The sequence below is a fragment of the Elephantulus edwardii genome, unplaced genomic scaffold, assembly GCF_000299155.1.
Source record: "Elephantulus edwardii isolate Elephantulus edwardi_28Jun2011 unplaced genomic scaffold, EleEdw1.0 scaffold00155, whole genome shotgun sequence".
Lineage (NCBI taxonomy): Eukaryota > Metazoa > Chordata > Mammalia > Macroscelidea > Macroscelididae > Elephantulus > Elephantulus edwardii.
The window spans coordinates 1,577,486-1,590,300 of record NW_006399905.1 but is presented as its reverse complement, the minus strand read 5'-3'; the positions used below and the strand labels follow the sequence as shown (position 1 = coordinate 1,590,300).

Here is a 12,815-nt window from a genome sequence, read left to right as displayed (position 1 = left end):
ACATGCATAGGAGTCAACAAAGTGATGCTGCTACAAATCAAGCCAACTTCACCTTAGGATGCTCGAGGAGAAAGACAGCATCTACTTTAAAGGGGAGAAAGTGCCTGAACTGGAAGAATTCAGATATATAACCTCAGCTTGCTTGATCTGAAAGGCAAGGGTAAGCCAGAAAACTCTAAATTCACAGAAGAGACCATCTGATGTTCAGTCAGAGGCAGAGAAGAGTTCAGAAGCCAGGACAATTAGCCCCAAGTCTCTGAAAGATCTCTAGAATGGAAATTCTATGACAAAGATTTTTCTTCTCTTGTTGATCACCACAGCCTGATACCTCAAAAAATTTCCTGCCACATGGCAGATGCTCAAAAATGCTAGTTGCATGAATAAATGATGGGATGAAGGCCCTCAGACACAAGAGGGCTGATTTGTTGTGTGGTGCCAAAAGATGGGATGGGCACCCATGGAGACAAATTTTAGGGACATATGTTTCTGTTCAACTTTGTAAAAAATCATTTCTCACAGTTAGAACTCTCTAAAAATGGTGCAGATTTCTGGAGGGGAGTATTCTGCTTGTCACTAGGAGGGAAGGAGTGGCGATAGTATTCTCACAGAAACTGGATGGCCATCTGTCAAGGATGCTACGGCAATGAAAATCCTCTTTACATCATCGAACACGAACCACAGTTTCATTTTTATCCGATCTGCCTTTTCTGCAGAGAAAACCTTGTGTTGACATGAAGCCAGTATGCTGAAACAAAGAGTTTTTAACCATTTTAGGAATGACTCGACAAAATATGTTAGTGATTCCCAAATGCAGGTACACAGAAATGTCTGCAGAATCTATCAAAAAAGAGTTCTAAGTTCCACTTGATCTTATTTCTGGTGCCTAATCCAAGATCATTCTCTCCCCAAGATTTTTCTAGCAATTGTTTTGTCTTTTTTGCCATTGCTTTTTCATTCTCTTCTTGATTCTCTGCTCTAACTATACAAACACGTTAACTCCATCTTGAAAAAACAGCTGGCTGACTCTACTTCCTAAACTATTCCCCCTCTTCTCTTTAACTGAAACTAAATCTGAGTGTATCATGTCTCTGTTGAATGTTCTGTAATCAAGTTTTTACTGCTTCACATCATCAGTTCTTGTAAAAGACAATTAGCTCCAGGTTACTCAATCGATTTTGAATTCTCAGTTCACTTCTCGATAGAAACATCTGGTATGATGATCACTCCTGCACCACTGAAACCGTTCTTGCTTGCCTTCCAGGACATCAAACCCCACTGACTCTTCTCCTACCTCAGTGATCACTCCTTCAGACTCAGGAGAAAGGTGCTGCCCCCACTTCTTCTCATCTTGACTTCCCAACATGGACGTGCTCGGGAGCTCAATATTGAAACCATTTCCTTGATACTCCTCCCCCTTCCTTACACTCAATTAATGGAAACTCTGGTTTCTTAGTCCACAGGGAGTTGAACTTCTAACCTAAAGACTGCTGTTATTGTTGTTGCTGGGTACTGTCAAAGGCAGCCAGTTCAAATTCACCATCAGCTCCAACAGAGCTAACTGTTAGCTTCCATAAACTCGCTGGAGAGTCAGATAGGCGTAGGCTCCAATTAAATACTAATGAGTTTAAAAAAAATTAGTGTTTTTACACAATGGAATACTAAGCAGCACTGAAAACGAAGGAATTAATGAAATATTATGTAAAATGTATGACCCCGGAGGACATTATGCTGAGTGAAATATCTCAGTCACAAAAGGACAAATACTGCATAGTGCCACTGTTGCAAAACAGAACTGACATCAGGATTGAGGAAAGAAAGAGAAGGAGGGGAGGAATGATGTATATTGTACTGAAACAGAAGAGGGAGAGAGCTGTTTAAAAGGGATGTATGACTGGGTATTATTGTTATGACAGGAGTCCAGAATGAAGGCTGCACAGTGGAGTGGACTTGGGGGGAGGGATTGCATAACAATGAAAGAGTTTTTCTTTTACTTTTCAAGGACAAGAGGGAATTAGGGGGGAGGAGGTGAGCAGGTAGAAAAATGCAACAACGGATGACTGGAAACCCTAAATCTCTGTAAACTTTCATTAAAATTAATTTAAAAAATTATTTAGTGTTTTTGACATTCCTTCCTGATTTTATCCTGTGTCCTGGCTTTAATTACTGACACATCGCTCTCTGCAGGCCAGCCTTTTGTATGAAGCTCAGCCTCATATATAAACATCTCTCTGTCATTTCTAGAACGTATCCCAGCAGATTCAAGTCCAGCTCTTCGTCTTCCCTCCAAATCTGTTACACTGCCTCAATCTTCTTCATCTCAAAGAGTAACAACTCCATCTTTGTCTATGTTCAGACAACATACCACTGTCTCATCCTAATTCCATCAAATCCCTGGCAGCTCCTCGTTCACAGTATTCTAGAATCCAATCGGTTCGGAGTCTTTATTGCTACCACATTTGACCAAGTCAAAGACTCCAGCAGCGTGGACTGCCACAGGGACTGTCACAACTTGCTTGAGTAGCACAGAGATCATGAAGCTTGGCGCAGGGCAGGGCCTATCTGTTGTTCACAAGGTCGCTGTGAGTCATGGTCATCCTGACAGTACCCAGCAATGACAATGGGCCTCGTCTCGTTTTGTCCCATTTGGTCTATTCTCAGCCTGTACTATAAGTTAGTTCATCATTCCTCAGTTAATTTCCCTCAAAACAAAAACAAAAACTGGGCTTTTCATCTCCTCATGACCAAAGTAAAATTCCTTTCAGTGGTCAACACTGACAATACAAACTGGCCTGTGTTACCTCTCTAGTCTCATCTCATCGCATCTTCTAATAGCCAGCCCTTTCTTCTGGCCTCTTCAGTCTCCTGAAGGCCATTGCCACATCTTCAACATTCCCTTGAATGTATCAATACTTTGTGTTGAACGATCATCTTCCCACACTGACAGCTCTTGAACCATCACTCTCTTCTAATTTTAGCTCAACTATCTTCTTTCTCAATCATAGACCCAAAACCATCCTACTTAAGCCACAAGAACGCACATTCTCCCTATTTCCCTTTGCTGCTTTATTTTTCTCTACTTCACTTAGGGATGTAGAGAAAAATAAAATGAAAAAATATATCACACACTAGACTATGATCATTTCATCAGGATCACAAACCTCAAGGCAGATGGAATATATTATTTATTATTTATCGTGTTTATGTTCTCTCTTCTAGATGCTACCTAAAGTGTCTAAAAGGGCAGAAAGGGGGAAAAAGATTTTCAATCATAACACAGGTTTTTAACTATTTAGGGGTCTGTTTGTTAATATAACCTCAAGTATGGCATGAGTAGAACTACTGACTTCTTTATTTATTTTTTTATTTTTTTTAACTGACTTCTTTTTAACATACATTTCTTGGTTGTGAGATTGGAAGGAAATGAAACTGCTTTACAATTCAGGGATCTCTGGTGGTCTACTGGAGAGGGAGCTGTGCCACCAACGGCAAGGCAAGCAATTCAAATCCACTAGCTTTTCCACAAGAGAAAGACGGACAATTCGTAGCCTCTGAAAATCCCTTACACCGTTAGCTGCGAGTAATTTCTGGCTTGATGGCAATGATCTGCTTTGTTTATTGCTTACAACTGAGTAACAATGCCTTTCACACAAAAATATTCAGGGTAAACTTGTTATCATAAGCAGAAAAATAACCATATTATTAAACCACATTATCGCACAGTTGTACAGCCCTATTAAAACTAATAAAAATATTTCAGTACTTTAAAGATTCCATACTGCAGCTTTCTCATAAATGTAGACAAGCCTCAATCAGCAAGTAAATGAATCTAAATCAAATTCCATCTAGCTGAAAATAATCATCATGTACTGCCCAGAGTTGGTAAGTATAAATGGATTACTGAAAATAATCAGGGTAATTGCAGGTTGCTATTTATGTTGACCAGATTTGGAGAAGTTTACGTAGTGAAATGCCTAAGCATGTAAGACCACTAATGCACAACACTCAGGAATATCACTCTTGGCATCCACACTAAAAACAGCCCAAACCCTCTGCAATGTCACAGTGTGGTTGTTACTTCATGGTGTCAGATACACTGTTGGTGACAGAACGAAAATTTATGATTGCAGTTATTTTATTTTCAAGTAATGTGTTACCACAAGCAATTTTTTTCTAGCTCAGTGGAGTGCAAGTTAAATGTTAAGCCCAAATAATATTTTTCAAAGCTTTAGCTTTTACTGCTTCTAACCAGGTCTGTTCAAAATACTTACGGTGACATTGGGCGAAAGTTAATTCTTTTTAAATAATGGAGGTAGTTTTTAGCCTTTTAGTCATCAATTCCCCAAAATAATCTAGTAACACACAACTCATCAGGTTGAGTAGGTAAGAAAGGTGACTTATTTTAAGATGAACTTGCCCAAAGACTCCTAGAGAGCTAGACTTCACCTGTCCCTGTGTGTGGCCAGCAGGGTGTTTATATCCTCACCACCAGCAATCTATAGCTACTGCATTAGGGATCGTGGAACCTGGGGTTTAACTCCAGGGCTGTTGCTAATGAACCATGCAGTGTAAAGGGTTCTCCAATCTTGGGGAAAGACAACACTTTTCTGAGTATCACCATGCTGATATGTAAATATGAAGGTTTTCGTAATAAATGCTTTTAAAAGCAGAACAGAAAAATATAAGGCAAAAATAACTGCCTGAGTATATTAAAACTGCCTCCTTTGCAATGCGTAAGACTAGAACACTGTGATCAAAGATTCCATAGAACGATACTGACCACAAGGAGAGAGAACACAGAATGGAATTTTAAATTCTCATACGTTCTATGCTTTCTAGAGCCATGGAGGACAGACGAGCCCCTGAAATTACTGCTTTGAGAAAACCTCTAATTAACTGATTGACTAATTGCCATTGAACCAGAACCAACTCATAGCCGATTCTCTAGTGGGTTTTTGGAGGTTGTAAACTGCACAGGATGAAACTGACCATCCTTCTACTGAGGAGCTGCTGGTGGATTCGAACCACCAGAGGTGCTCCCTTTGGAGTAGCAGCACAGCACCCTATGGATTATGCCACCAGAGCTCCCTTAATAAACCCTTTAAGATTCTTTTTTTAATGCTGCATGTTGCTTTTGGTATCATCCTGATTCTCTGCCTGTTGTTGTTGTTGCTGCTGTGTACCACAGAGTGGGAACCAACCCACAGCTGACCCTCCAGGTAATTTTCTGAGGCAGTTAAATGCATGGAAAGACATGGCCCATCTTTCTCCAGCAGAGCAGATGGGGGCCTCTCAAACTACAAGCCTTCAGGATTGCAGTGCAGCTTCTTGCCACTAGACCACCAGAGCTCCTTGGTTCTTTGCCTAATAGTAGTTAATAATTCTGCTGATGTATTTTTTATTGTTGTTGAACATAACTTCATTAAAATTTTTGGGAAAACTCATCAACTCAGTAAGTTTCTTCATAACTCACTAGAATTATTCCTAATAATAAAATTATTCCAAATATTAATAATAATATTATAATTATAATAATGTTGTTAAAATCAAACACCTTTAATCTTTAAATAAAAATACTCCTCTAAGTCTTGTTGTTTTTCTTAAAAAAAATGTAACCGTTCTGAGAGCATCTTGTTCTTTCTTTTTATTTTTAATTTTATACTGGTTTATTACAAAGTTCTAATACATTGTTTTTCACACCAGATCTCTCCCACTTCCTTCACCACCACCCAAACCATCAAATTGTACAACCCGATGATTAACAACCTCCTTCGTATCCTCACCCCTCTGCTCCTCCCCTCACCCCTTGGATCCTCATACTCATTCTACAATAATGGTCTTGTTCTTTTAAGAACTATTTCTATGGGATAAAAAAAAACCAATGGAAACTGCAACAATTTGGTGTCTTAGGGGCAGGGAATTTATGTTAATGAGGAAGGCATAACTTAGAAAAAGGGAGTGAGAATTCTTCCACACCTTGAATAGTGTCCTTAAATGTTACGTGTAAAAATGGATGAACTGTATATGTCTTGCTGTGTATATTCTGAACAACACAAAAATTAAGAAGAAATAAAAATAATTCTTTCTTCCCACTTCTCAAAAAATAAGTAGTTTAGCTTACACAGTAAAAATGTCTTCCTGAACATTATGCTCTTTTGATCTCATGCAGACTGATATACAGTTGGCAACAGCAACTGGAAAGGTTACATAAAAACCATAAAGGGCAGTGAACTGATGTAAACAGAAGATATCTAACTAAGGAAAGGATGAGAATGGTTACACAATCTAAAGAATGCAATCAATAAACAACATCACTAATTAGTAGATGTGCCAACTATTGAACTGGTCTGTGCTTTGCTGGGTATATTCTCAACAGTGAAAGAAATAATGTCATACAGAAAGAAAATAACAAACTTAACATCAAAGTAAAAACAACCACATAATAAAAGAGAATGTCTGCTTCTCACCAGTAAAACAGCAATATGAACTATATTATAAAATTAAATATTGAGGATGTAATAAGATCGTTTTATTTCTGTTTTAAAAATATCTTAAAACTACATTGTCTTTGAGCTAGTAATTCTACTTTTGATGACAAATCCCTCAAGAAATGTCCAAGTTCTCTGAAAAGAATCTCCACAGCAGCATTATACATAAGAGAGAAAAACAGAAAACAACCTAAATATTCAAAAATAGAGGCACTGTTAAGTACAATCTGCTTTAGCTAACAAAATGGAGCCAACGGCTACATCAGCATTTTTTTAAGTCCTAAAGTATTTTAAGAGTGGAAATAGACATATGGAAAAAAATTTAAAGAGTAATCACAAATATATCCATCCTCTTTATATTTATATTAAAAACATACTAACGAGAACCAGAACCGCAACTGGAGTAATATAAGTGATTCATTTGGTTCTTTCTTCCTATAAAATCAACAGAACAAAAAATTAAATAGGTTAGGAAGAAGGCAGTGCTCTCTAAATGGCATTCCTGTTTTGACATTTCATACTGGTTCTTCTGTATAGGTTTTCTAACAGCATTAAAATCTCTTTATATTTGTATTAAGGAGCCTTTGGTGGCCTTGTGGGTAACAAATTTCACTGCCACGCTGAAGAGACGTGGTCTACCAGGTGCTCTATGGGATAAGGAGGTCTGGCAATCTCCTCTCATGTTATTTGCAGCTTCTAAAAACCTGCCGGAGGGTCAACTATGAGGTGGATCTGACTCAACAGCACCAAGAGCAAGCATAACATATCCCTATCAATTACTTCATATTTTTCAAGCATTCTCTGTTGAAAGATCTTCAGTATTCACGGCACCTGTATACTAAAATTCCAAACTTTTGTACAGGACCAGTGCAAAGGACATACCCTAGAGAGCCGTATGATACCATCACATCAGAAAGGTTCTTCCTCCTCTCACAAAATGCTTCCGTTGGAAATTAAAGATCAGGAAGGAGGAGTTAAGATTCTTGCACACTAAATGGCAACAATCTCCTTCACTGCTGCTGACTCAGAACCAATTCATCGCTCACCCTCCGGTTTTCAAGTCCATAAATCAGGTAGGAGAAGATGGTCCATTTTTCTCCCAAGGAGCGTCAGATGGATTCAAAGTGCCCGAAAGACTCTGAGTTAGCTGTACAATTACCCATGGACAACACCACAAGGGTTCATGAACCCTAATGTCAACATTTCTATAGCAGAACACACCATGAAGCAAATGTTTTGGAGAATTGATGCATTTGTTTCATGTATCAAAAATGATCCAACAATCATTTCTTTTTAGAAAACACTATGGGACATAAAGTCATAGCAAAAGTGACCAGTCTGGTTAGTCTAACAACAGATTCTTTCACCTGCAGTAGATACACAAAATGAAGGGACTTAATGAAATACACAATATTTGTAAACCACAGATAGAATTCTAGCCAAGTAGTTGACTTGAGTAATTAATTGTGTGAGGCTTGAGAATATTCCCCACAGAACTTCACAAAGATGACACCATGTAAAATTTTTAGAGTAACAATGCAACAAAAGAAACATTAACCAATGATAATAATCTTGTAAAATATAAAGTTGCTAGTTCATACAAGTCTGTGTTCGGTATTCTTCCTTCTAAAAAAATTATTTTCTAATCATCAATATTTTGACCTTGTTTCAATGCTTTACAATGGTTATATATTAAAGATTTAAAATACATGTCCTTTAAAAATATAAAATAAAACACATGTTCTTTAACGTATTCTGACAAGAAATTTATTTTTTTAAAAGGCAGTGGTATGTTATATGAAAAACCAATAAAGAAGAAAAGAAATAAAGATTACAAACTAAAAATAGTCAGAAGTGGACATACTATGACTGTAGGAATTCCACCATGAAATTACTATGCACACGTCTCACTGCTGGCTGATACATCAAGTCAACAATATTCTCCATCTTTCACATTTACAACTCTAATAAAAATCCCAAATTTCTCAGTTTTACTACAAAAGTGCTCAGTCGCAAGTAGCTATGCTCAATTTCTATTATCATCAGCATTATCTAATAACAAGAAAAGTAGCTTTCCATTTTCAAAGCTCTGCAGCATTTCAACATAATTAATCTTGAGTCAATGATTTCTAGTGCTGAACCATGTTTTTATCGTGTTACTAACAAAATGTAAGCTTTTAGGAAAAGGGAGTAAGAGAAGAAGGACCCACCCATTGAAAAGGAACTCTCCAACCTTTGCAAAAAACACAACAAACTGCTGTGATCATTTTCTATGTTAATTATTCTGCAGAACCGAATCAACATCTTTTGGACCAGGTCACACAGTATTTGCAGATCACCAGCCCCAGAATGCCAAATTGTGGTTTACAGATGTAAGGAAAATAACACTTTCCTAAGAAACCAGAACTCCTATTAAGATAAGCAAAAGTTGCACATAATTACAACAGTATCTTCATCATGTCAGTTATTACCCACTTGATGAGATATAGCAACTCAGTATTAAGACAGATTGATACCTCAAATGCTAACTCATTAAATACCATGCCATAATGCAGGGACAAAAGGACATCCTAGGAAAAGAAATGGACTTTAGAAATGGAACACAGTTGTAAGCAAGTCCTAATTGGAATAAGAATTAAAACAAATGATAACCTGTACCAAAGAACTTTCCCGTTAACAGACCATTTCCATTTCAAAGTCCTCTATTTATGTTACTCTTAAGTACCTTACCACCAAGGTTTGTCAGTGCTGTGGAACCACTTCAATTAAGGCTGTGTGGTGGAGCTCTGTGTAAATTAATTAGCTGAGGTTGCACAGATATTTTCAAAGCAGCTCTCTAAAACTGCCTCAGAGATATGCAAGATTTGTGGGGAATTAAAATTTAAATACAACTTACTAATCAATTCTTCTTGCTTTCACAGTTCAACAATGTAATAAGAAAGACGACGATGAATATACTACGAACCAAAATTTCATTTGCTTTCGATTAGAATGAAAGGGGTTTCAATTTTGCTTTTGATATTCAATGTTTACAGGAGACTTTTTCCCCTAGACTTGTTGGCAAATATTTTCATAAAAGAGCTATAATGAACTTGATCCATATTTAAATAAGAAGTGAATCTATATTTAAATTATACATATGCTATATGACTAACTTAGCTATCTAGTAAAGAATGTCATAATAAAAATATAGAACTTCTGTGTCTTCATTGAGACTTTATTCATTAAACATATATGGTATAGTTTGGCTTATTAGTAACAATTGGCACATTTTATCAAACATAATGTTGCTTTAATTTTGTCTTTAAATTCCAAATACCAAAAGAATTTTCGCAAGCAACCATTTCTAAAATCCACTGGAACTAGATGCTTGGTTCCATACGACAACTCAAAATAATTAAACTGCATGAATAAAAAATAGTAAAAGTTGACTCTGTTAAGGCTTTTACTGCAGATTTAAAAAGGAAGAAATGTGATGTGTTTCAGAAATCGCAAGCCTTCCAATTATGAACATGAGAGATTCGTGAACTCTTCTGTCACCTCAAAATAATGTCCCTATAGACTCATTAAGAGTGATGGTGAAAAATTCCTATTTGTTATATGGCAGAGACGATGGAGACACTGTTTTAAAGGCTAATTTGTTTCAAGAGCACAAAGCACTAGGTGTAGAAATAGATCTTTTGAGATGGTACCATTGAGAAGAGGCTGCCCTTCGTGCACATCCTCGGGTAAGACGGCACTGTAAACATCTTCAGGGAATCCAGTCTTGCATAATGCGATTTCACCAGCAACCTCCACAGACGCCTGCAACACAAGAGAAAAATGTCCGTGATGACTGCTACCTCCTTCAACCAAGAAACAGTCCACTTGGCATAAAGCTCCCTTTTTTCCAACTCTTGTACAAGCAACCCCTTTGTTTCCGAATGGTTACATTTAGAATGTAGAGGGCTAGAGGGCCAAGGGTTAATCTTTTTGATAACCGGAGTATAAGAAACAAATCCCACTTGTTTTGCCCAGTAAAATCTACATAATACACATTCTAGGTTCCTCTGAGGACCTAGCATTTCCATTAAAGCGGTCATTGTGACTGAAAACTACGAAGACCGGGCTGATGGATGGGGGACAAACAGACAAATATACTTTCAGCTCCACAAATCACCAATCCTTCATTTCTCACTGTTATCAGTAAAAATGTATATATTTAGTTATACAGATTTCCATATCCATTTGTCTGTCCATATTTAATTGTCTATAAAGTTTATTTCAATAAGCTCTGTCCACCAAAAACCAAAATTGCAGTATAATGCACCATCCTTTGATTAAAACTAATTAATCAGAATGAAGAATTGTGTGTAACACAATGTATATAAACTATGAGCAAACTACAAAAAGAAAAAATGGAAAATGTACAACAATGAATGAATGAATGAATAATCCAACTTTTCTGTAAACTTTTGTTAAAAACACAGTGAAAAAAATTGGAAAAAAAACCCACCCTAAATCAAAAGCATCCAGTTCTCTGATTTGAAGGACAATACATTACAAAGATAACAGAGAGTAGTAAAGTCTCACATAATTTTTATACTTAAAAATTATACAAAGTCACTGATTTCTTACTATTATCTTCTCTGTGGCCTTGTGCACAGCTACCCAGGGTGCTCACAACTGGATGAAAGCAGGCTATACACTTAAACCTCCAAGTCAGTTTCATTACTTCTTCCAGTCCTACTGATGCAACTGCAAGCCATTAGCCTTTAGCAGAATTCACACAGCATTAACATTAATTACAGGACACTCGGAGCCCCACGGACGAGGACCCAAACACTGAAGGAGGGAGCACCAAGGTGGGCCATGTGAAGCAGGGATTTCGAGTAGCCATGGAGACAGGAAAGGGAATCATCTGTGCTTGTGAGGAGAACTAGTGATTCAGGGGAAGGAAAAGGGAAGCCAGAGAAGCAAAAAGAAAACCTCAGAATGGCTGTCTGGATGAATTGATACAATACATCTTAGTAATTAATGGACCCTGTGGACGATCCACAAAATACTGACATCTTAAAAATCAAGATCAGCCTAATTTTAAAAGTGGGATTTTTTTTTAAATCTTAGAAAAAAACTTATTTTGTTCCAAATAAATATCCACCTCATTAAGTACCAGATAATCTCAAAATATTATCAAATGCAAAAATAAGATATTGCTATACAGCCATCAAATTAGCATACGATTCTTGTTGCTGCTGTTGTTTGGGGTTTGGTTTTTTAAGTGTTTATGTATTTCTATGTGTGAAGAAGGACTGTATCAAGGATAGAGACAACCAACAGCCTTGTTATCCAGGTATTAGTAGAAACTAGTAGACTTATTTGGCGTGCCATTTGTCAAGTTCTGGTAGAACGGAATATGGATCTATCTGACCTAGTAGGCAGAGTCCCAGGGAAACCCTCCCACGGGTACTCCAGAAGACGTATACAGAAATGCTCCACGCAGTAGAGCTAATCATGGTAGCTGAAGACTCCTTAAGTGTCCCCATCAGTAGAACAGACTAACAAATTAGCACACAGCCAAAAGGGAGAACTGTGTAGCATTAAAATGCAAGAAAAGAAGCAACATTTACCCACGTGACTACATCTCAGGAACATATCTGCTTTAAGTTTCACGTAAGATAGAATAAGAAATTTAAGTATACACCAACATAGTGATGCCTATTATTTTGAGTAAGTTTTAGGAACAGGTGGACCCAGCATTCTAAATTCACTTTAAAGATAAATCAAGCTGCATTATTAATCTGGGGCAGAGGGAAGGGAGAAAGAGTGTAAGTGATAACTCTATATATCTAAAGTTTACACATGAAAGATAACGTGGCTGCAAGTGCACATGTGTCACTGGTATTGTTATGGGCCACTGAGTCAGAACCAACTCACAGCTAACCCTCCAGTGGGTTTTCAGAGGCTTTAAACTGCACAGAAGGAGACTGCATTTCTTTCTTGACGCAGCTGGTGGATTTGAACCATGTGCCTTTGGGTTGGCAGTGTAACTCCTTACCACTAAGCCACCACAGTTCCTGGGGAATACATACATAGGTCGTACGACTATAAAGGGATTTCAGGTGGTGTAGTGCTTAAGAGTGTTGTGCAGACTCTACAGCAGTGAGTTTGAGGACTTCTTTAAGAATATGAAAATATTCAAGCTCATGACCTTGCATAAAATAAACACAAACAGTGACAATTTAAAGGGAGGGAGAGAAGTGACACAGAGAAGTTAGCAGAGCAAACATGATGTAGTTGTTTTCCACTTTATCTGTAAATAATTCCTTTCTTTCAAAAATAATCTGAGAC

At 37.4% G+C, this 12,815-nt stretch overlaps 1 protein-coding gene across 1 annotated transcript in view; it reads right to left on the bottom strand.

Moving 5' to 3' along the window:
- Nucleotides 1–12,815, bottom strand: part of CDH2 (cadherin 2, type 1, N-cadherin (neuronal)) — a 296,341-nt gene that overhangs the window by 242,506 nt on the left and 41,020 nt on the right. The window contains exon 2 of the mRNA XM_006895029.1: nucleotides 10,178–10,289. Within this exon, the coding sequence (XP_006895091.1) occupies nucleotides 10,178–10,289 (112 nt within the window). The remainder of the gene's footprint in view (nucleotides 1–10,177; nucleotides 10,290–12,815) is intronic.